Source organism: Lonchura striata, chromosome 7 (genome assembly GCF_050655825.1).
Source record: "Lonchura striata isolate lonStrDom1 chromosome 7, ASM5065582v1, whole genome shotgun sequence".
Taxonomy (NCBI): domain Eukaryota; kingdom Metazoa; phylum Chordata; class Aves; order Passeriformes; family Estrildidae; genus Lonchura; species Lonchura striata.
The window spans coordinates 21,639,241-21,663,502 of record NC_140709.1 but is presented as its reverse complement, the minus strand read 5'-3'; the positions used below and the strand labels follow the sequence as shown (position 1 = coordinate 21,663,502).

Sequence of the window (24,262 nt, the reverse complement as noted above, 5' to 3'; positions counted from 1 at the left end):
CTGTGGTGCTCTGTCTTCCACACACTGGAATTTTACCACTAGGGTTTTTTTTATCACTGCTAAGCAATGTAGCAGAAGTCTGCATTTCCATTGACTGGAGAAAGAGTTTTGCTCAGTTTTCATTTTTCCCCTCCCTGGAATTATGAATGTAGAATATAACCATTCGCCAAAATGCCCATTCACTGTGTTTCTGACATTGTAGCCTCTCTTAAAGGTCCTTTCTGCAGTCTCTCTGTGCATCCTGACTGTGAGAAGTTTGCTGTGATTGCCATGATGAGTTTATGTAGTTCTATCATTTTCTGAGAGCATCACATGTGGATTGGGTCACTACACTGCCAGATGGCAAAGATAGCCCCATCTGCAGTTTAGATAGTCCCAGCAGGAATTTAAGAATGTAATTTCCATGGCCAAAACCAGAGCTGGTCAGTAGGATGGTATGTATGAGCAAAACTTTTCCAAGTTCAACAGAAAGCTTTGATTGAGTTCAGGGTCTCTAATTTTGACCCTTTCTCTTTTAGTTGTATGAACAAACTTGGTATTTTCATACTAGGTTTAAGTGCCAGTCTGTCTCTGAAGCAGTCATGTTAACTTTAAGATCACCTCAGTATGATTTTTGCTTTTTCTTCTTTACCTTTGTTTTACCTCTTAGAAGGTGTGGGAGGAAAGAAAACCTGGTCAGCTGTTACATAAAAAAATAGACACAGCACAGATTCCAAGACTTTTATGCAGTAAACCCAGCAATTCACTAGAGGTGCTCTAATTCTTCAATAGCATAGTGACAAAACATAAAATGAAATATCCTTGTTTTCTGATTGGTTTTCAGATACATTTTGGTAAAAAAAAAATGGAAAAAAGTTGAGTAAAATTTAGATTCTTTAAGGTACTGTCAATTAATGGCTTAAGTACTTGGTTCCCTCTGTATTTCTGTGTATCTGCTCAATCTCTCTCACTGTTTGTTGTCTGGTGTGTCAGTCCTTGACAGTCTGTCAATTCTGGTTAGGGCAAGTTAGAAACTGCCTATGAAGCATCATTGCATCATGAAATCCCAGTTCATTGAGACATAAAAGTCTTGTGGTAGCTCTGGGTAGGAGCAGCTGATGTTGAGACTGAGACAGGTTTGTTTCCTGGCTTGTAGCTGCCGGTGGCTCTGCTGGGGAGGCAGGCAAAAAGTGAGACAGATGGCCCAGCACATCCAGCTCTGGCAGATGTCTTCTTCTGTGCTTGTGTCAGCGTGCCTGGGAATCCTGAAAAGCCCAGTGCATCCAGTTGTGAAGAGCAGGGTAGTGAAACAGGATCATGTCCCTTCCTATGGCAAGGTATGATGTCTCTGTAATGGAATGTTTCCAGCCATCTTTTCTGAAATGGAGAAGAACAAGCTTTTTGTGATTTGTCCTGAGGACCCAAGCCAGACAATTCCTCAAATCATCACAGAACTCTTTCAGTGTTACATTTGATTCCACCAGCTGTTGTAGCTGATGTCCAAAATCTCAGTGTCCATACCAGCCAGGGCTGCACATCCTGTTCAAGATTAACTGCAGCACGTGTTTTAGTTCTTTGTTCTCTAAACCCTTCTAAATGGGTTTTTGACCACTATGAAGCATTATGCTGTGGTGCTTTTATGGAACTAGCTTTAATAGATCTAAAGATCTTGTTCCTGAGCTGCTATAGCTACAGACATAGCCTAGCACTACTTAAATTACCAAATATAGGACAGGAAAAATAATACTTTTTGCAAGCTTAAGCAAAGTGGTCAGCTGTTCTTAGTGCAATACTGTAGAATAAATGATTGAGTTTAAAGTGAAGATCTTTAATATTTTTTCTTTGTAAGGTAGGGAAAATGACTCTTACCAAAAAAAAGCTTTTCAGTTTTTAAAGTTGCTGTTGAGTTACTGTAAAATCTGCTTTCCACTTATATAACAAGCTGCATTTTGATCGTCTTATGATGAGCTATTTTTGTCTACTTTCATCCATTATTGGCCAATTAATTTGCATCATGACTTTTCTAAAGGCAGACTACCTTTTAAATCTAAATTTGAAACAAAAGACGGTGGGGTTTTTTCAGAAAATATTTTTTTCAGAATTTGTAACAGAGGAAAAAGTATGTTCTTAAAGAAAAAGAAAATTGTAATTTAAATGTTGGTTTAAGTATAGAAGTTTGACTAAATATTCAGAGCTGTCTTCAAATCAAATTGATGTTCAGAGCCTAAGAAGGCCTGTAAAATTGTGTCAGCTCTGATAAAGGAGAATGAAGCATAAACACAACTGAGAGCAGCAAATCACCACCCTACTATATTTAATGCCTGTACTTAATCATGGATGCATTCACCAATCTTTACTAATTAATTAATCAATCAGAGAATGCCACTGAAAATGTTTTGCAATCTTGAGATTTAAAAAAAATTACGAATGTGAGAAAACTATCGTAGATGTTTATCTGTGTCCATACATAGCAGCAAGTCTCTGTTAGAATAAAAAGATATGAAATACATTGTAATGTTAATTCAATGTTCTAAGCAGATTAAAATAATGAAAATTCCTAGTTTATTTCTGGAGCTATTAGATCTACTTTTACATTTGGCAAAAATGTAGTACATTGCTTAATGTGAAGACCTATAGCAAATGCCAGTAACAATGGACATGGTTTGCAATGTAGCCTTCTGTGTGGAGAGCTTGTTTAATAATGAGGATGAGGATAAAGAGGAAATGGGTAGAGAGTGTGCTAGTGGTAGGCGTTGAAGTGTGATGGTACTGCATGTTCTTTTGAGCAGATAGCTGCTGTAGCACATTTAATTGGTTACCATGGTTTCCCTTCCTGCAAATTCTATTGTTGTGATACTGAGAATGAATTGAAATAAGGTTCTGCAGCATGATTAAAAAAAAAAAAGTAATAATGTGAGCCATGATTATGAGTCATGTTTTCTTTATGTTTGGAGGTTTGGGCACATTGAAGATTATGTAGCACCAGGAAAGAATTCCTCAGGTGACATGAATGTCAAAAATTAGTAATCTTTATTTTAGTCAACCAATTACATGTATTGTGCAAATTCTCAATCTCTAAATTATGAGGTTTTTTTATAAAACTAGCCATTGGCATTTTAAAACGTGACCTAATTAGTAGGCTATTAGAGCATAATGCTGCAAATGAACCTTTTGAGTGTCAGATGATGACTGCGTTGATAGCTGGATGCTGTTTATTTTCAGTGGGCTCTTTTGGGACACGTGTAGTGCTGTTCCAGAGCACGTGTGGATTGCTGTGGGATTACTTACACATGTAGAATTCAACATCTACAAAAGGCTTCTTGAATTCAGAGATTTAAACTGTTGATCTTTATTCTCCTGAAAAACCTTGTTGTACATACTAGGACATGGGAGAGCAGTTGGGGAAAGAAAAATTGTTTGAAACTACTTTCTACCTGATAATAGCTGAATTATGTTTTTCAAATTATGAATGTATCAAAATCTGATCATAGTTTATTCTGTATCTACAGCTGATCTATAAGTAGTCAGAAGGAGCCCAGCAAAGCAGTAGCTAACTGCATCTCTTCACTTTACCATGGTAACAGTATTCTGACATCATGCTAGTTGGTAGGAAAAAATTATAAAGACAATTTTTAAGACTAAACTTTGCATATCTTTCTGTATATTTTTTTACCTGATTTGCAAATGAAGTGATTGGCAGTAGTAAGGGTTGAATTCAGCTTCTAGAATCCTTTCTGAAATAGTCATGCAATATTCCTTGGTTGCTAGCTGAAAAAATAAACCAGGGGAAAAGGTGGTACTAAATTCTGGAGCTTGCTTTTTTGCTTCAAGTAAAACAATTGGCCCTCCATTTAAATGATCTTCCATGTAAAAAGTTTCTTTCCCTACATAAAGTTTCACACTAAATAATTGACTCTGTTAGTTTGTCAATAACATGTAAGGTTCAGCTATCAGTAAACCTGAGGTGTCTGCTTATCATCTGCTTTATTTAAGTGCACCTAGGGACTACTGAAATGGCCTCACTTCAACATATAGAATAATAATAAATAGCTACTAACCTTAATGAGTAATTAACTGGCTACCTAGGTCCTCCCACAGACTAGAATGCTTTTTTTCCTTATGGTTCGTGTCTTCTTGCTGTGTTCCTGTTCTCCTTCCCTCCTCTTCCCATCTGTTGTTGTTGTCAGCTCTGTTTTCTTTTGGCTAGAGTGTCTAATTTATCTTTAGCAATTCAGTTTACTGCAGTCTTGCTCCTGCTGGTGTTCAGCACTTCTCAGAGGAATACTCTCTGCTTCAGTGCGTTGTGAACTTTTTTTGAGAACTTGTCCAAGAGATGCCTGTGCTCAGTGTACACAGCTCATGTTCTTTATGCCATGTCCTTCACCTGGCTGCAGCTGCTACTGCACACAAAGCTCTGCTGTGCTCTGTGAGCAGCAGACACTGGGCTTGTGGTGCGGTACCGTGGTGGAGCTCAGAAGGTCTGGCCTCATTTCTTGGCTTCATATATGACTTGGCTTTAGGCAATGGAATTCTGCAGGCCTTATTTCTCCATCAGAGAAGATGTTTTCTCTTCTCTATTGTCTCACATGCTGTTCAGTACAAAAGTCTAGGATATCTTAAAAATGGCCTAGACACACTGAATGTTGTACCCCATCTCTCAGATTACTCCCAGTCACAGTTCCTGGGCAGGAATCTGTGTTGGACTTTGCTGGTTTTATGCTGCATAATGTCTGCCTGGTTTAAAGCTTTTTGGGCAGTGTTGGAGTTGAAATAATTGTTGAAAAAATCAAATTGTAATGCAATCAATTGATAATCAAATTGTCTATGCAAGTACATTGTGCCCTCCTCTCCTGTCAAAGCACATATATCTTTTCTGTCTTCTGCAAGTTCTACTGGAATGCCTCTTTTTCTCTACTGCTTTTAGAAAATGCCAGGTAGAAATCTATCTGCAAGTTAGTCCTTTTGGTTGGCCTATTGTTTTGTATATTTTTGGAATACATATTTAGAAATGTTTGGCTTTGGAGAAACACCTTTATTCCTGTACTTCATCAGCTGTAGATACTGTGGGTGCTTTATAGACATGTTTTCAAGATAACACACAATAACCTTACGTTGTTGTTTAATGTCATAATTGTTTTCATCAAAACATATATTAATTATTCAAACACCAAAAGAACTGACACCAATAAGTGTTATCTGGCCCAGTTTTCCTTTTCCTTCTCCCTCCTTCATAGTTGGGGAAACTCAGCTGAGTTGAGTATGGTTCCTCCTGATTGGAGAGGTGCTAGGAAGAGAATCAAGCTAATTTTTTTTCTTTTATATCTTGAGATAAATGAACTCTGACAGTTTCAGTAATAAATTGATATCTGCCCTGTTTATTGCTGCACTTGGATGAAAGAAGAAATTGTATTCTAGAAAAACAGAATATAGTAGTAAAAAAGCTATTAATCTTCATTGATGAACTGTTAGTAGCCCCAAGAATTCTAACAATGCATGTTATGTATGCAGAAACCATTTAATTTTATGTTATTATGCTTGTTTATTGTTAAGGAAGGCAGCTTTGAGGAAAAACCATTTAGAGAACAGGATGAATATATTGATGAATCTCACTGTTTGCAAAGAAGTGATGAGTGAGTACTAGAAGATTAGAGGTAGAATACGCTGAGAAAACAAGTTAAGTGAATAGCAAATTCTGTAATACCTTTAAGTTAAGTAAACCTGCATTGTAAGCTTTGAATTAGCAGTGGCTTAAGGCAAATCAGATTTGACAAAATCTCTGTGGTATAGAAATCTTACTGTAGTTTTTTTTTTTTTTAATCTAAGTGAATTTGGATTTTCTTGAGACCCTGTACAACAACCTGCCATGTACCTTAGGAAAAAACACAAACAAACAGGAACAACAGAAAAAACAATGTCATTCCACTCTGCTCTCCAAAAACCTTTTCTGGACTTGCAAAGCTATTTTACAGTAAGAGCATTTATTTGGGTTTTCACTTGATGTCTTCCACTCTGGTTTCCTTGATATACTGAACTAAAATATCCCTATTGTTTTAGAAGGATAAATTAAGAGCAAGTTGCTTTTAGTGTCTTTAGCAAGTCTTTCTAGAGAAAGTCTAGAGAAGCAAAAGAGAAATACGACAGTCATGAGTAACTTTTGAACTAAAAGAGGGTTGATTTAGAGTAGATACTAAAGAAATGTTTTTATGATGAGGGTGGTGAAACACTGAAACAGGTTGCCCAGAGAAGTGGCAGATATTCCATCCCTGGGAAAATTCACTGGACGGGGCTCTGAGCATCCTGGTCTAGGTTAAGATGTCACTGCTTATTGCAGGAGGATTGGGCTGGACAACCTTTAAAGGTGCCTTTCCAACCATTCTTTCTCTCTGTGAACTTAAGCTGTTGGAAAAGCTGCTCTAATTGAAACAAAAATGAACATGTTTGAGCATTATTCTGTGGCAGTTTTTTCTTCATAGTACACAATTGCAGTAGAATTCCTGCTACATTTCTCATGTTGTTCTACTTCAAAATATACCAGAAAAACAATGTCATATATGACCTAAAATTAAAATGGTTTACATAGACTAAAATTTGCTTGCACATTTTGAAGTTTGCTGAGCAGACAGTGGTAGGGTTGATACCTTAATTTAGATGAATTGAAACACAGTTCTATTTTAAAGTAATACAAAAGCTCTCTGTAGCACTAAGTCACATGGTAAAATTAACTCTTGGAGAACATTCCAAAAGTCTTATTTATGTATTGGGAAACTGTGAAAGTTAGTAACTTTCCTGCTAGTAACATTTCCAGATGATCTTTATTTAGGCAAGCTGGCATAGGTCTCCAAATATGTAAAGAGCATGTAAATGCTCTCATGTAAAAAGAAGATACCAGGCTTTTAATACATTCCCATGAGCATGTAGAATTCAAATCTGTCTTAACCACTAATCACAGTGAGTCTATTTCCAGCAAGCACAGGACTTTCATCAGGTAGAAAACACAGTAAAACAGTGCCCAAAACATTAGTATTGATTCTGATTCAACCATCAAATAAATCCCAGAAATTTATACAAGGTTAAATGGAATAAGGCACAGTACTAAGAAGAGGTAATACATCTGTTCAAACCAAACAGATTATTTTCAATTGCTTACCACTGATCAAGAACAGTAACATTTACCTTAAGTATTAAATGGTCTTACTGCATATTAATATCATACCATAGTATTTGATCAGCTGACAATTTTTCAAAATTTTAAGATTGTGAAATCAGCTGTTAATGGTAAAATAATATGTTGAAGCAAAAGAATTATTTTCTAATTTTTTTTTATTAATTTGTGAAATGCCCTATTACAGGTACCAAGGGCTGATAACACTTCATTGTTTTCAGCAACCAGTGCCTGCTTCTGTTGCCCTAGAGCAGTTGTTTTGTCCCTGACAGTGCTTATGATCCACGGGGAAGTGCCACTGCTCTGGTCCTCCCTGCTGCTGTTGGCATGCTATTTATGCAGTATTGTTTTCTGGCTTGGACAAGGAAGTTTGGGCAGTGATGTCTTCAGCCTCCTTTGAGAGAGACTGCTGGGAAGCTTTTGTCAGTGATACCCTACTAGCTCTGAACTTTTTTGTTTGATCCATGTTAGACAGAGGGAGTCGAAGGTTGGCTCTGCATTGGCAGGGGATAGACAGTTTGCAGTACCAGCTCTAAGATCTGATTTCTCTTTGGAAGGATGCCATACTTTTTCCATGCTGAACTCAAGTATCATGCATTCAGCCAGGGGTGCTACTGGGTTTTAGGGATAACTTTACACTAAATTGATGTTCATCAAGCAACAGTCAGCTAGCCAGTACTGCCCTTCCAAATGGCTCTGGAAAACTGTCCATAGTGGCTGTACTCTGCCACCCTTCCCAGCCATATCAGCAAGGATTTTTTGTCTCCATTTGTATCAACCCCCAATGCATTTCATTGCATTTATCTATATTGTGTTCTTGTAAAATGCTGCTCAGGTTTCAAATACTATGTTATTTGTCAGGCAGGTATTCTGGGAGGTTGGCAAGTTCCACAGTTCTCTGGCCATCGTCAGAAATGTTGTTGCCAATGAATATATAAAAAAAAAATCAGCTGCTCTCAGGAGCTGGAGACCTTCAGGGATAATTGTTTAGAAGAGGTTTTGGCTACATGCAAGGCTTGTCTTTCTTTGACAAGAAAATGGGCCAGAAGTGGATCTATGGAATAATTTGTCTTCACTCCCAAGAACACAGCATGATTAAGAGACACTTGTGATTGCAAGATTCCTTATATTCCTGTGGCTTTTTATGGAGTGTCAAGACTCTAGTCGTAAGTGTTGGTTGTGAGTTTTCAGAAAATAGAACTGAAATTCTGGCACCGAATTTTAAGAAAGAGTTCTGCCTTCTGGCTACAAAGCACATGAAGACTCTTTCTCCAAGGGAAGATTAAGTCCAAGTGACCTTTAGGCTCAGTCTTAAATTTTCCCAGATCAGTGTATGAAGTTGCTTGAAACTAAGGAGAACACAAATAGTCCTGAGGGGTATTCATTTGTCATTTGATTGCAGCTATGCATTCTAAACAGTGCCTGTGTCTAGAAATTCTTCTCATCATAAAATAGCCTGTGAAAATGGTGAATAGCTACTGTACAATTCTGTATGTGGAGTATAAAATTTGTCCTCTCAAATGGTAAGGGAGTGTACCTGTGCTCTTTATCCTTCCCTTCTTCCTTTTGTTTCTTTACTGAATGATGCATACAGGTAGGTGGCTGATTCTGAGGCTACCTCAGAATGTCTCTCATGTTATGATACCTAATTCAACTTCTCAGTCCTTTATTATCTTTTATTACCAGCCACATTTGCTCTACTGTTTAATACATTTTCCTACGTTTTTTACTCTGCCCCACTGGCAACCAAAGGAACTAGGCAGTGATTGCTTTTCAGACAACTTGGAATAAAAAAAGTCTTTTATCTGTAGTCCTGCTGCTTGCAAACAAATGCACAGTGGACACAATGAGACTGTTTGACATGTCAGATGTCTAATTCTTTTTCTCGGAAAAACATCTGATGTTCCCCTGTATAAAGCAAAAGAGGACATACTTTATCTGTGTCCCACTTTCTACTTATTAAACAAAAAACAGCTGGTACTAGTACTTGCCTTTAGGAGGAGAGCATCAGGAAGTTGAAATATCAAATCTTGTCTCGACTTAGTTGCCACAGTGATGTATAATTAACTAGGCTGCAGGAATGCTGCAGAAAGTAAACATAAGGAAATAGTCTTGTTAGTGGAAAAATTTAAACCAATGTTTTAAGCAGGATTGAAGATTAAGTCTTTACTGATAATTTTCAATTGAACATGTATTTTTTTAATATTGTAATTTGATAAAAATAATGTAATTATGTGGTCAGGAAAAAATTTAAATTAATGTGAAAGAAATAAAACCATATTTTGAGACACATTATTGACAGTACAGTCTTTGTGAAAGACTGATGTTTCATTGATTTGTGGAGATTTTGGGGGTTTATTGCCTAGTAGGATTCTATTTGAAAATGAGTACCTTTCTCCATAACATATCCAATTAGAAAAGACTAGAGAAAAATTGATTTGGAACAAATAGGAAATTAGATAAAGGCAAACCATTCATCTCTTGGAAACTCTGTTCTTCACAGTATCTCTCAATGACACACTTCATGTGCAGCAGTCTGAACAGATCTACGGCATAGGGGCTGCTCAGGAAAATACACGTGGAGTAGGAGGGTGCACCTTCTGACCCTGTGGGAGAGAAAACGAACCTTTTAAGAAGTTCTGTCTCTTTTCTGCATTTGATCATCTTGTTCTTCAGAACAGGAGTTCAGAACCAGACAAAACTGGTTTTAGATTTTGAGGATGTTGCTAAAATCAAAACACTGTGTACTTAGTAATAGGCCTTGTGATGTGCCTTATCCTCTCTTGATAAAATTAGTGTAATACTTTTTCTTCTAGAAAACTAAGAGAAATAAGTGACCTCCAGCTTGCTTGAAACTCTGCTTATGTAGTCAGAGCAGATGTTACTGATTAGAGCAGCAGTTCACCTGCATCTCTGAATATAAGTCATTCTAATGTATATGTCATTTAAGGCCCATTATTCTTCACCTTCAAACTTATTTGGTTCTCCCGATGAAGTGAGAACCATCAAGGTGCTTGCATGTGCTCAATGTGCATTATTCCCACTGACTTGAGCAGATGACAGTGAAGGTTGCTTTACTTTGGCACTGCAAAGTGCTGAGTACTCTTGGCTCATGTGGACTTCTCTGACAGTCAAGGGTGTCTTGTGGTCAAAGCTTGTTTGCCATACACTGTGTTGAGTGTAAAGGTGCCATGAAGAGTAAGTCTGAATACATCTACCCCTTCTGCTATAACTTAGGACATTATCTTTCTACTTTCTGAATTACTTGTATTCACTCAGAACTGCATCTTGTGATGCAGTAAAAACTTTGAGTAAAAACATATTTCTTTCTGTCATTTTGTAATGTCTCATGTTTGATTCAATGAACTTTTAGTTTGTATGGCATAAAAATATGCATGGAAGTACCAGTTAATCTGCAGGAAAATGCCCACGTAGTTCCTGCACATTGTGTCCCCTTTCCTTACTGAGCAGGATGCAGATTCCATTTATATTTGAGTGTTTTGCAGAAACAGCAGCTTCTGAAGTTGCTGTCACTGTCAGAACTATTGACAGGGTGATGGGAAGGTTTGGCATTTTGATGTAGAGCAGAGAAAAAAATATGGATTCCAGAACCATGTATTTTTTGTCCATATTTGCAAGAAGAATGTAATATTTCACCTGAGGCAAGGTCTAAAATTATGCATTCCCCTGTTTGGTGAGGCCCAGCTGAGAAGAGGAACCACTTCAGCAAAATATCATTATTTACTGTGTTCCTTAACATCTCCAATGAAGCATTTGATTGTGAAGTGAAACCAATCCATCCTTTCAAATTTAGTTGTTAATACTTATTTGGCACATCTGACCTCATAAGAGGGCCCAATACCCTTGCTACTGTCTGAGCACAGAACAGCACTGGAGTGAGCTGTGAAAGCAGCTTCTTGCCTCCATCTTCTCTACAGGAAATGTTGCCAAGTGCAAACACTAGTGTGTTTTCACATGTTTAAACTGCTTTGAGGCAGAAAATGGTTGCAGATTCTAAGTGCAGTTTTTAAAAATATGCTGCTGTTCAGGTAAATTCAGCATTCTTGCAGTTGCAAAGAGCCTTTATGAAAATGCTGTTCCATCCTGATGCAGAATGGCTGGTGTTGGATAGCTTTTGTGTTATATATCCTGTATATTACAAAGATTTGCTTGAAGCTTGGGACTTAACAAGCATAACACAGAAGGACTTTTGTACAAAGCCTGAAGAGTTAGTCCTGGGCCTTTGGCCAGGAATAAAGAATGCTTGCCCTTGTGCCATTTTGTCCTGTGCTGCTCCGGTTCTGGCAGCAGTTCTGCTTCAGTGTAATTGTTGGCACTGGAGCTCAGCTGAACCCTGAGTGGCCTCTTCCTGCAAGCAAGCAGGGGAGCAGAGGTCCGAGACGGCACCAGAGCTGCGTATTGATCGGCTGCAATAGAGGGCTCTTGTGAGAGCCCTGCAGATCAGAGCCAAGTAAATTGACTACACTGATTAAGTAGCGAAGCACTAAAAAAAACCATAAGGAGTGTGAAGTAATTTTTCAGTTTTTCCATAGATAATGGAAAGGCTAAAAGAATACCAGAACAAACAGCTCCTTCTGGGACAGTAACTGCTTTGGCTATCTATCTGCACTTGTTGGTCTCTCCTTCCTATCTGTGCTAAGTAGCAGTTCCCTAGCTCGGCTGGACCAGACACAGAGCATAGTCACAGCTTTAAGTGATAAAGTGTTTTTAATTGTTTGCAAAGGCTTGCTTACTCTTATTTATTCTGCTTACTGTTCTTTAAAAAAAACAACTTTCCCATTTCATTGAAGCAGATTTGGAAGTCAAACCAGAAACTTCAGACTCTACTACGATGGAAAACACTTTGTTGGGGAGAAACGTTTTGAGTCCATCCATGACCTGGTGACAGATGGATTGATTACTCTTTATATTGAAACGAAGGCAGCTGAATACATTTCCAAGATGACAATTAATCCAATTTATGAACACGTAGGATATACAACCTTAAACAGAGAGCCAGCACACAAAAAGCATATGCCAACCCTGAGAGATGAACATGATGGCAAAGAGTCTACAGGAGAGGATGAGGTAGCAGAAAAGAGGGTAAGCAATTGTTAACCCACGTTTTTTTTCCTGTTAGACTTTTAATTTTGTACTTTTAACCTTTCCCCTCTACTATAAGTACTAAAGGTCTCTGCTGCTGTTTAGTCTACATAGTTATTTCCAGTGTTACATTAACAGTAATATTTAAACTGGTTATAGAATTTTGTGATGGTAATTTTTGCATATTGCAAATTTTCATGATTTGGAGGTTAGTTATTTGTCATTGTGATTCTTTAGGTGTTTTTATAGTTATGGATGTTACCATTAAGCCACTCCTTTATTTCAAATGGGCAGAGAATATTTAATTTTTAAATTGTTTACAGTATATAAGACAATTGCATTTTATTTCTTATTTCGATTTCCCCCAAATGCATTCGATAATCTATTCAGCAGTCTGCATATAATGACAGTAAAGTTGCCCATATTATAAATAAGACTGTTCATTAAGTTGATAAAATGTTAAAACATTTCACTTGGCTAAGTTCAGCCTGTCAGAAGCTGACAGAGCTATTTTTGGCCTCAGCCAGATTTACAAAGAGGAATTGCTCTCTTCAGAGAGTTGCAGTATCAGCTGAGAAGTAATTGCATCCTGGATTATAAAAGAAAAACGAAGAAGAAAAAAATTTTAGAACCAGTGAACATAAAAATATTAAGGGATGTTGGGAATGTACTGGGCAGACAAAGAAGCTGCCTGAAATTTCATCTGTGTTTCAGAGACTAAACATAAAAGGAAACCATAATGTAAACTCCCTTGTGTTAAATGAAGTACTTTGCTTACTGAAAATCTGAAAAATGAAAGTATTTTTTAAAGTTATTTTTACACACCTGTAGGTGTTTATGCATATATAATAGTCTGATTCAATATTTCCCTTTTTCACAAACTTCAGAATGATACACATTAGGCCTATCTAATATGCTTATAGTGTGTAGAAGAAATGCTAACCTTAGTTGGGATCTTCTGTCTCTCCAATCAGAAATATGTGATTTTATTTTTTGTGGATGTGGAGGAAAGTTCTGACTGACAATTTCCAACATACATGGCTATTACAGTGCAACTAAGCTCCATACAGAGTCCACAGAGAGAGAGGCTCATAGCTTTGGTCCTTCAAATCCTCCTTCAGCAGAATCTGTCATTCTGCACTGAATTTGCTGAGAGATGAAGCACCCAACTTAGCTTAAAGTATGAATCTTCACTGTTATCAGATCATTTTGACAAAAGAAATACTGCTGGGATATTGAAGCTAGCTGACCACATTTAATATCCAATTTCTCGCCTGTTAGGTAGCAGCAGTAGAGGGGTGAGTTATCACTTACAGTTCCTGACAGCCGCTGCTTCCAGTGTGCTGTTTCAAATGCTTTTTTTTTTTTTTTTTTTTTTTTTTTTGCATATTATCATAGACAGTTTATTATAATGCAAAGCCTGGGTAAAAATCTTCTCTAAGTCTTCTAGAAGTTACCACTTTGGGTTTCCTTGGTAAAATTATCTTTTCCTGCATTTAGGAACTTTCAAGTGACAGCAGAACTCTGTTCTGTTACATTTTTTAGATTGATGAAAGAGTGTTCATAGTAAAGGAATTTCAGTGATTAGTGTTGAAGAATGCTGTTTTCAACATAGATTACATTGTGTTATGTCACTCACCAACACAGTATACATACATTTTTCATTAAATAGCTCAAAGACTATTGAATATTTCTGAAAGATTGAAATTTTACGTGAAAAACCTTTAGACAGCTTAGACACATAATCTCTGCATCCCACTCCCTTCCAAATGAATTTACAAATGATTTACGGGGCTTCAGCCACAAAACAGTTCAACAGCAGTGGTGTTTTCAGTCCTGAAGCCCAGGTTTTAATACTCTTCTTTATTTTGTCTTGGAACTATATTGATGTGAACACACTGAGGCACACAGACATGACAGGATAATTTGATGTGGAGATTTCAGTTTACTTTTTGAGTCACTGTCTAGTTGTGATTGCTATCTGTGGCTGCATGGGGACAGTACAGTTTGATTTTTCTCTCCATGGAGTGGCACAGAGGGGACATCTTCGCTGTCTTTGCACTTCTCAAGGTTTTGGTGGGAAGATGGCACAGATTTTCCTGCATGTCACTTCACCCAGCAAATCACCAAGGAGAGTAAGGCATTCAGCCCATGACCAACACCTGATCCCACTACCAACCTCAGCATTTGGAACAAGCAGCTGTTTATAAATAGGTCAAGTAGTTTTTCTTTCTTTCTGGTGGCAGGGGTGGCAGGTTGATTCCTGTTGTCCAATATGAAGAGAATATCATTGAGTAGCAATGAACCAAAGAAAATTCTTCAGAGTTCAACACAAATAAACCCCAGTGTCGTATGGCCCAAGCAGCAAGATCTGTGTGCCCATTAGCCCCATAGTGAGGATGAAAATTTCCTCAGTGATTACAGCATCTAGCAATTAATGCATCTTTATTAGTTTTGTAATGTAGTCACACAGCTTCTCTCTGCTCTGTATGCTTCTTTCTCTGTAAAGAGAGAAAGAAGTCTGGGTCTTTAACGTGATCATCTGATCATTTTGAGCCAAATTATGTTCCCAGATTTGCAGGCTCTGAGGCTGTTCAGATACAAATCTAAATTTGTGTCTGTAACTGTTGCCCAGTCATGTGTGGGTGGTGTATGGAATAGAAGTCCATCAGAAGAAGGAAAGAAAAGACACAAAAACACAGAGCCTGTGGAACAGCTGGTGGGAATGGAGTCTCACTTTCTGCCATGGAAACTGGGCAGCTAGAGAATACACCCCAAGCTTGAGAATGAAATATTAAAGGGCACTCACCCAGTCTTCAGTTTGGTGTGGGGAAGGAGCAGGAAATGCTGCATTTTGTGTTAGATGCCTCCCAGCAGGCACTTGTAATATTTTATTTGTTCCCTGCTCTTTCTGTAATTAATGTAGAGTAGAAGAATTCAGTATGTGTTGGGTGACACTTTTCATTTGCAATATACTAAAAAGGAGCCCTAGTAAAGGGGAAAGATTTAAAGACTGAAAGAGATGAAAAGTCAAAACTTATGCAATCATTAGATAAGGACTGAAAGACACAAATTGCAATACTCCTGAGTTGTACAAGAGACTATATTATGGCATGATTTAAGATGCAATTTTTGATGGGAAAATATAACAGTATGTGCTTCACTGATAATGAGAAAGAATATAACTGCATACTGTGTTCAAGTATACATTAAAAGTTTAAATTTCTGATTAATGGTTTAATGCTTTTCCTAACCTATGAAGGAATTACTAATTAGTCAAGACATAACTGGAGGAGGAGAGACTGAAAACAGGAGAATGCTTAAATGTCCCAAATAGACATTTTAGCTGTTGCACTAAAAAGGTGATGCTGGTTCTCAAAACAGTCTGCAAATTGTTTAGAACTCAGTTGTGAGGCCATCATGGTCTGTGCATTAAGAGAGGGCTAAGCATGATTTAAAAGAGGGTTTTCCTTGTAGATTCAATCTGTATGACCTAGTGTGGAAGAGGAAATAATAGCCAGTATCACAAGATTTAGTATTCTACCTGTGCTTTGAATACTGATGGGTCTCTGAAAATTCTCTACTCTCAAAGGCAATTATGGCCTTAGAGCAGATGACTTAATTCAGTTAAACACCTTATAAAAATAGTAGCTCTTAGAAATTAGTAAATACCTAGAAACATATATCAAAGTCCCTCTTTAGAGCCTTGCAAAACACTGTTTTTTTCATTTTGACATGTTTTTGATTTCTTTATAATATGTATAATGTGTAATAAGTTGTATGAGTAGTTCAAGATTTAATATTTGTTATGAAAAAATGAAATCATTACTTATGAGTTATCCTGTCTTTCAAAATGAAATGCTGGGGTAAATGTTAGGATAGCAACTGAATTACATCTATTCATGTTTACTTTGTAGTATGTGCTATTTCTTCAAGAAACTTCAGTGGCTGCAAATCAATTAAAGACCCCTTCTAGACTGTACTACATTCCATTAAATTCCTATAGATGGAAGAATTGTGGCAGCAGTCACCCAGCAAAAGCAATCTTCTTTTCCTGTTTTCAATTACCTTAGTTGGTGATACCATTTTTTCCTCTATAGTGAAGAAGGCTGATTTTCTGCAACTCTGTGCAAGGAGATCTGACAATGTAGATCTGTATAATTTTAGTAGGAAACATGCTTTTATACCTGCCTCCAAAGATAATCCAGATCACAAGGTTAAGTGTGATCTGTGTACATTTCTAATAAATTCATAACAGACTCCACATACAAAATCAAGGATGATAGTTTCAGGTGTTTGCAGAGGGACCAGTCTTATTTTCCAACATTAAATTAACACTTCTATTTTCATTAATGAAACTACTATTTTTCTACTTTTGGTCTCAGTCAAATATACTTAAACCTTTCCTTCACCACAGCTTATTTTATCTTCAGGGACAGCACATGAGAGGCTGTAGCTGAGGAAGTTGCAGTAGCTGGCATAGAAGTACAGGCACCTTATCGAGGCCTGTGATAGAGGAAGACAGCTTTGAATGGCACTGGTTGGTGCCCAGTAATGCCAATTCTGGAACTGATTGGTGCTAAAAAAAAAACTTGGTCTTAATAATAGGGAGCAAAGTGTGCTTTTGAGAGCTGAAGCAATCTTCATGCTGGAAGTTGTTTGAAATATTTCCTTTACTTGAATTAACTTCAAAGATGGCTGTATAATGTACACAACATCTAAACAAGCCATAGCTGTAACAAGCGTAATGATTAAGCAATAATGTTTTAAAAGTGCAGCTAATGAATGTTTACCTTAAAGTACATTTAAAGGATACTGAGCACTGAAGAATCCCATGGGTTAACTGGAGGAGATTGTCAACTCTTTTCTCACAAATGTTCCTTTCCAGTCCCTGCGCGGGTGTCCATGACAATCACTCTGTAACTTTAATGTAATTTATAAATAAAACATAACTCTGTGGAAGGCAGAAACTTCTATTTATTTCTTCTGGGTTTAGCCCATCTTTCAGCAGAGACTTCAAAGCACAGACAATTTTGTCAATTCTGAGAAAGTTCTTAGCAGGATGAAAGACAAGCCTACTTTTTAGGTAGCTGCTCTAGCATATCAGCAACATCATGCCCAGAAGAGATTGCCCCAGTCTTCCTCATCTCTCCTTTCTGTGCATTAGCATTTTTGTTGGTGAGGAACCAGTGCCATGTATGGTATTATATGTGGCACATACAGTCCAAACTAAGACTGCAAATGGTTATGATGCATTTTTACAAACATAAGTGGTTTTAATTTAGCCCTGTGTTTATTAATACCCAGGAGAGTTAAGTGCACATGTTGCCCAGTGTACAGACATCAGCACAAAGAAAATTATTTTCTCCAAACTGCAGAGTGATTTTTCTACTTATAATCACCAAGAGTAACCCAAGCCCTTATTTGTGTTCATTATGGCAATAAAATTGATTTACGAAAAAAGCTTGTATAAACTGATTTGGTTTTAAGATTCAGAGCTTCCAAATGAAGCATCATTTGCTCATTTAAACCCCAGGTCACACACACAATATCTAGTTTTCTCTTATCAGTATCTCATGCTTATAAAAGATAAACTAGGGAGCAAAACTTGTTTTTTTAAGGGTCTGTAACTGGACTTCCAGTGTTAAACATTGTTCCATAGTTCTCTGGTTTCTCCCAGGACAAATTCTTTCTGTTGGTGCCAGCTCTGGTTCATGCCCAGCTGTGCTCGGTTGATTCCTGCAGGTTGCAAGTGGCCTCCTGGCTGATTGCAGTGAGCCTTGCAGGACTTGCCTGCCTGCCTCTGTGTGTGTGTCTGCACCTCCAGAGCACATTAATGTAATGCTTACACCATAATGTGGGGGATTAATGTGAACTAAAAGCTGTGTGCTCGTGTTGGTAGCCCAATGTTGCTGATCCAGTGTTACAAGGGTCAGAACAAATAAGGCTCCACAGCCTGCCTGTGGTCAGCCTGCATTTCAAGCAGACACTGCAGCTCCTGTTGCTGTGCTACTCCTGCAGAGGTGTTCCCTATGTTCTGAAGGTAAACACAGCTGAGGATCAGCACCCTGCTTCAGCCTTTTCTCATGGCTACAAGTCTCTTCACTGCTTGCTGAGATGACCTTTCAAGTTACTTTCTGCTTTTTCAGTGAAGTGGGGCTCTTTTATGATCTGACATGTGAGATGTGTACACAAAGATACAGTCTTCAGAAAGTTTGGTGTCAAATTATATTGAGACAGGCAGCTGCCATGTGAAATTGAGTGTGGCTAGTCCTTCAGACTCACACATCAGACTTTCAGCAGAAGTGTGGTGAGTAATTACCCTCAGCATATGCCCTGTGCCTGATTGAGCCTTTGTAAGATGAATAGTGTGCAGAACTGTTAAAAAGGCTGTAAAGCAGTACAGTTGCTGTGCAATTAATTCTGAAGTATAATGCTTGTGTTGTTACTGATAAAATGAAGCCATTAGCAGTGAATAAACTGTTACTCTTTTCCTGTGTTTCTCGGTGTTGTGAGGTCAGTCAGTGTGAAGCCCTCCCCTCAGTTCTTTTCAGGGCTTCTAATGCTTGGTGGTTTGGATTCGGGCTATGTTTTTAATACCCTTCAAAAAGTATTGTATAGCCCTAGCCTCTCTTACATGTACTGGTAGAAATTTCTTTGTTTTGTAACTGGGATAGATAGGCTAGTACAAGACACACAGGGAGGGAGGGAGGACTCTGCCTTTGCTCTTGAAGAGCCAAAGAGAATAGCTTTCTCTGGGCACTCTTCAGGGGGAGAACAAGTTTTCCTACCCTAGTGGACCTTAGTAGTTGGGACACAGAAATACAGAGGTCCAGCTTAACTCCAGATGAGCAATGGAGAGTTGTTGTGACTCAGTCCTCTAGCATGCTGCAGGAGTCTGCTGCTGACCTTCCCTATGGGCCTTATACTTGAGGCTTCCAAAAATGCCACCTAGAGATCTAGTGGGGAGGCCGCATAGACACATATAAGTGAATTACAATCTTCTTTCAATCTTCTTTCCCCTATTTTTAAAAAACTATAGCTGCCCTTGACATTTTATGCCTTCTCACAACTGAATAATCATCCATGCAGTGGCCACAGAAGGGAAAAGGTGGGTCTCTCTCAGAGCAGCCTCTAAAGCAGGTGTGTGGTTCTGATTTATTGCTTGTGCAAGGGTCTTTCTGCATGGTGAGGGACTGCGGTGGGTTGCTAGCTGGCAGCTCCCTCCTTTGTTGTTCTCATTCCTTAGCTGTGTGAGTTTGGGGTCTTTTTTTTTTAACTCCTCCTCCCATCTGGCATCTCCTAATTATTTTCTATTACTAATCACTTCTACAGGAAACAGACTGGACTGTTGAATTAAGAGCCCTATAAAAGGATAATTTTGTTATTTACAGGTTTCTTAGCACACTTAAACTTTATAATGTGACACTGTATAGCTGGTGATAATCACCTTGGGCTATGATTGTGTCCAATCTCATAAACTGGGCAGGGTCAGGTCTGGTCATTTGTAGAACATGAGAGTCTCAAGGAGAAGCTGGGGCAGTGCAGCTGGTAGCACCTTTGGTTGTGAACTAATATATGAAATATCTTGCATTTTATGCCTTCTACAGCTCTGTGTAGCCAGTTCAAACCTGTGCTAGAAGTCTGACTAACAGGGATTTTCTCCAGTAATCTCTCTCTTTATTCAGATAAACTCCTTTCTCTCCTTGCTGTTTGTTCTGTGTGTGTCTAGATGGGAGCAGGGAAAGCATTTTACATGGCTCACTGTTTACATGCTTCCAAGTACAATACATGTCTTTTGACTTCTGTACAGAGATGGAAAGGATGTGGAGCTGTGGTGGTCTGATGTGTCACCCCCATCCAGTTAGAGAAGGCACATCTGCTCCACTAATAATTGCCCAGTCATAAGTGGTTACCAAATGCTTAAGATCCATGGTGAGTGAAATGCTTGCTTTAGAGGTGGTAGCAGAAAGAGAAGTAGTTAGGTATGTCTAAAATAAGTATTAGACTGTGAAAGAAAAGAAGAACAATATTTTTCCTGTGGTTAATGCCAATAAGCTGATATGTTCTGGTTCTTGTTTCTTTCTTTTTAATCTTTCACAAGAAAAAAAATATTTTCAGCTAAAGCTTCTCATGCTTAATTTTAGTCTCTAGCTGAATGTTTTCTGACTGAACAAAGTAAGGAGAGCAGTTTTATTACTGAGCTCAACAAACTACTTGCTCCTATTATTTCAAACCTGTCACACTTGTCATCAGCAAAGACAACAACTCTTGACAGTTTTGCAAAGTCTTTCTTTGATCATTAACTTTTAGAACATTAAACTTTTCCATATTTAACCTTTCTTCTGCATGGTATCAGCAGTTAGAAACAGTGTTGCTTCTGGTATCTAGTGTTCCTATAGTCCTAATGTTTCAGTAAGGTAAGAATCACCACACTGAAAAGTCTGGTTCTCAGTTTTGCTCTAATCTTCATCATGTTAGTATTGGTATTCCTCAGTTTAAACTTCCATACAATTCCCAAAGTAAGTAAAGGATGATTTGTGTCTAATAGTGAAGTTCATATTATAATGCCCTTTGAACATATTGCTGTGTAGTGGAGATTATTATTGCATTTTCTTAGAGCTTTAACAGTTAGAAATAAGTTGCCTAAGGAACCTTAGAGCTAGTATCACAGAGTACAATATCTTGTATTAAGCCTTAGTCATATGTGTATGTGATTTAATAAATTTTTTCATGTTTTCCAATTTGTGAATTAGATTTGTAGCACTTAGAGGAAAGCAGCTTTTACCCTATTTGAGAGGGGATTGGAGAAATTCTGTGAAAATATGAAAATACTCTGTTCCCAATTTCCATTTTGCATGTAGTGGTGAAACATTTTAAAATCTCTATGCTTTATATTATGTGTCAAATAGTTTATTAGTAGAAGATTTCTGATTATTTTACATGGCTGGAAAAGTCTTGAAGCCATTTCCCAAGGTTAATATGATAGTGAATTACATTTGCATTCAGGCGTTTCTGTGAATTGGATGATGATTAGAGTAGCAGTATGTTTAATGCAAATGCACAAAAATTGGAGAAAGTATCCTGTGTTATGTTTCACAGAATTTCAAGTGAAGAATCTTTTAATTTCAAGTGAATCTCAATCTCTTAAGTGACAGTTTCTCATTCCCTCCAGCTCCCATCCCAATCCTTGCTAGCGCTGGTCGCAGCTGCTGCCTGGGAGCTTCCCATCACCTCTGCCACACTGCAGTTCTCAAGGCAGACTCCCTGCTCAGCAAGCTGATCGTGCTGAGAGCTTCCTGGACATTTTTTTATGGACCTGATGGGTTAATTCTCTTGGGCTGTTTTTATTGTTGAAAATTCACACAACTTCAGGGTTAGAAAACTTATAAAAGTGCTAGTTGATGGTGGCAGTACAAATGAAAAATTGTCCTGTAAGGTAAGATGAAAAGCATGCTAAGAAAGAAAGAAGAAGTTGTGCTGGTTTAACATTTTATTTCCAGTGAATTTAAGTAATGCAAATATACTCTAAACTTAGTCTTTTAGCTTTGATGTGACCTGTACTCAAAATAAAACTATTGGTCAAAGACAACATGCATCTGAAATCCTAGGTGTGGACTGGGACCTGGGACTAGTGTATTTCAACTGAAAATAGACATCAACTAAACATTATGTTGTAAGAAACCACAGTCTTGCTGGAGGGGAAAATGAAAAACCCTAGAGTCTCTCCTGTGTTACAGAGGTTGTATGATCTGTCCACATGCCAGGGTTTCTTCCTTGTAAGGTAAATATTCTGATAGCCAAGATTTATGATGGGCCTTACACTGCCCATTTTGAATAATTAAAAATCATTCTATTTTCAAATCAAGTGGTTATTTAAATTTGTTTCAAAGATGCTGTTTTTGACCATTCGAGGTGATGATTTCTTGAGTGCCTGTCTCAAGAATTTTTAATAGTCATAGCTTTCTGTAGGGAAATGGGATGTTTACTTCCCTTATAGAAAATATTTTCCTGACGGAAGCATTTTAAAATGTTAATTAGGAAGCTTAGAGGGAATAAGTAGGAAAGATGAACCATGTATGTAAAAGGAGAGAGGACAAAATTGTAACACTGGTCAACAGAAGTGAAATGAGCCTTTTCTGAGAATGTGATCAGGGATTAGAAGACTTTATGGGTGGAAATAAACTGATATTTTGTTAATTATTGAAAATGTGACTTTGGGAGCAGACTAATTCTGCTGCCAATTCCACTCTGGTTTCATTCATTGCAGGTTTAAAAGCAGTCTTGATTTAAATACAGATTTATGCGAGGAAGTGGGAGTCCACATGAGACCCATTTGAGGGATGATCAGCCCATCTGATTTTTCAATGTGCCTAATTGCACTGTATAAAACCAACAGACCCTGACCCACTGGTGCAGCTATACCCATGGACACACATGGGGCTACAAAACTGCTCGTCAGAGTCCCTGAGGAGTGTTGGGGAGCACTGGGGGCTACCCCATTGGTCCATAAGCAGGTTTTTACCATCATAAATTTTGCAAGCACGTTGCATATAGCCATTTGACAACTCTAGTATTCCTTCAAATTAAACATTGTTTTCACCTTGACTCATTGGTTCAAATCAAATGGTAATTCAGGAAGGATTAGGAGACTTTGCATTCTTATTCTTCTTTATGCTAAGTAAGTATGATTATGGACTGAAAGTATGATAAAGAAAGAAACTGTGACAGCACATGTGCCATAGCAACATAGCTTATTCAGGAAGCAGTGGATGGATTCAGAATAGACACTGTGCCAAAGGAGCAGGTGTAGTCTGAAATACAAAGAGTGTTTAGAAATTAATGAGCTGCAGTTTTCAATTATAACATACATTGAATTAGTCTAAATTGAATTACCATGTAGAACAAAAGAAGGCTAGTATTAGATGCATTAGACTGCCAGTCAAGACTAATGTGAAATGAGTATAATACATTAGGTAAGAAAATATTGATGAGACATAAAAAGAAATTTCCATACCATTTGCCCATGTTATACCAGTAGCCAAAACTTCTATTCCACAAGGAAAAAATTAAAAAACACCTTATAAATATATGAGTAGAAAGACCTTGTGGATTACACTATTTTCACTATCCCTAAGTGTATACATTTTCAGTTACAAAAAGATAACAGAAGTTGATTATAGATTTATTTTATCTGTAATATTCTTAAATGTATATTATAAAGGAAACGTAACATTTATTTTCTCATCAAAGGGTATGGTTAGACTTCTCTTTTATTTTTATCTTTCCTTTTATTTGAGGAAATCTTTATAACAGTATGGGTCAGATGAGGAATAAAGCCACCAGTCCCTTGTGGTTTCAAACTATTAGTCTTAATAGCCTGTTTTTTCTTACAATACTTTAATTTAGTATATCAGTAATGAAGAGCATTTGCCAAAAGAGGAGCATCCGTGCAGCTGCCAATTTGCATTACATTTTAACTGCTATCACTCCTATAGAGCACATGGCATTTATAAATTACTTTTAAGGTCTTTTTGGAGTACAGTCTGCCTTGACATGTCATGAGTCAAGAGGCTTTTGCTGGAGTAACCCTTCACTGCAATGAATGTCAGCTGAGCCTCGGTCACAGCAGCACAGCTCTCTGCAGAGACAAAGACAAAGGGATGGGAGAAAATGCAGTTATATACCAAAATATATCCCCCCTCCCAAGGAAAAGAATGGGTTGTATTTGCCACTGAAAAGTGCCTTGCTTTTGTACCACTATCCAGAAAAGTAAATGTTCATTGGTTTTGCCTTGCCAGTAACTGAAAGAGAGGAGTAGTCACATGAGTGCTTTTTGCTGGTGCAGAGTTTAGAGCTGTCATTCCAAAGGCCCATATCAGTAACTGCCAGGAGCAAATCTACAACCTGTCAGCCACTAGAAACAAAATAAACCAGATCCCAATCAGCTGCAGTGACCAGGAGGTTTTAGGAGGAAAGCTACAGAAAAACCTTTCTGTTGGCTTCCCTTAATGTCTC

The 24,262-nt window shown here is 37.8% G+C and overlaps 1 protein-coding gene across 6 annotated transcripts in view; it reads left to right on the top strand.

Moving 5' to 3' along the window:
* CHN1 (chimerin 1) overlaps positions 1–24,262 on the top strand; it is an 89,205-nt gene that overhangs the window by 30,568 nt on the left and 34,375 nt on the right. For 5 of the 6 annotated variants that reach the window (XM_085585087.1, XM_077785063.2, XM_085585089.1 and 2 more), the window contains one exon: positions 11,956–12,244. In XM_085585087.1, the coding sequence (XP_085441213.1) occupies positions 11,956–12,244 (289 nt within the window). Of the gene's footprint in view, positions 1–1,135; positions 1,317–11,955; positions 12,245–24,262 lie in introns of all 6 variants that reach the window. The other variant, XM_085585085.1, reaches the window with a different exon arrangement.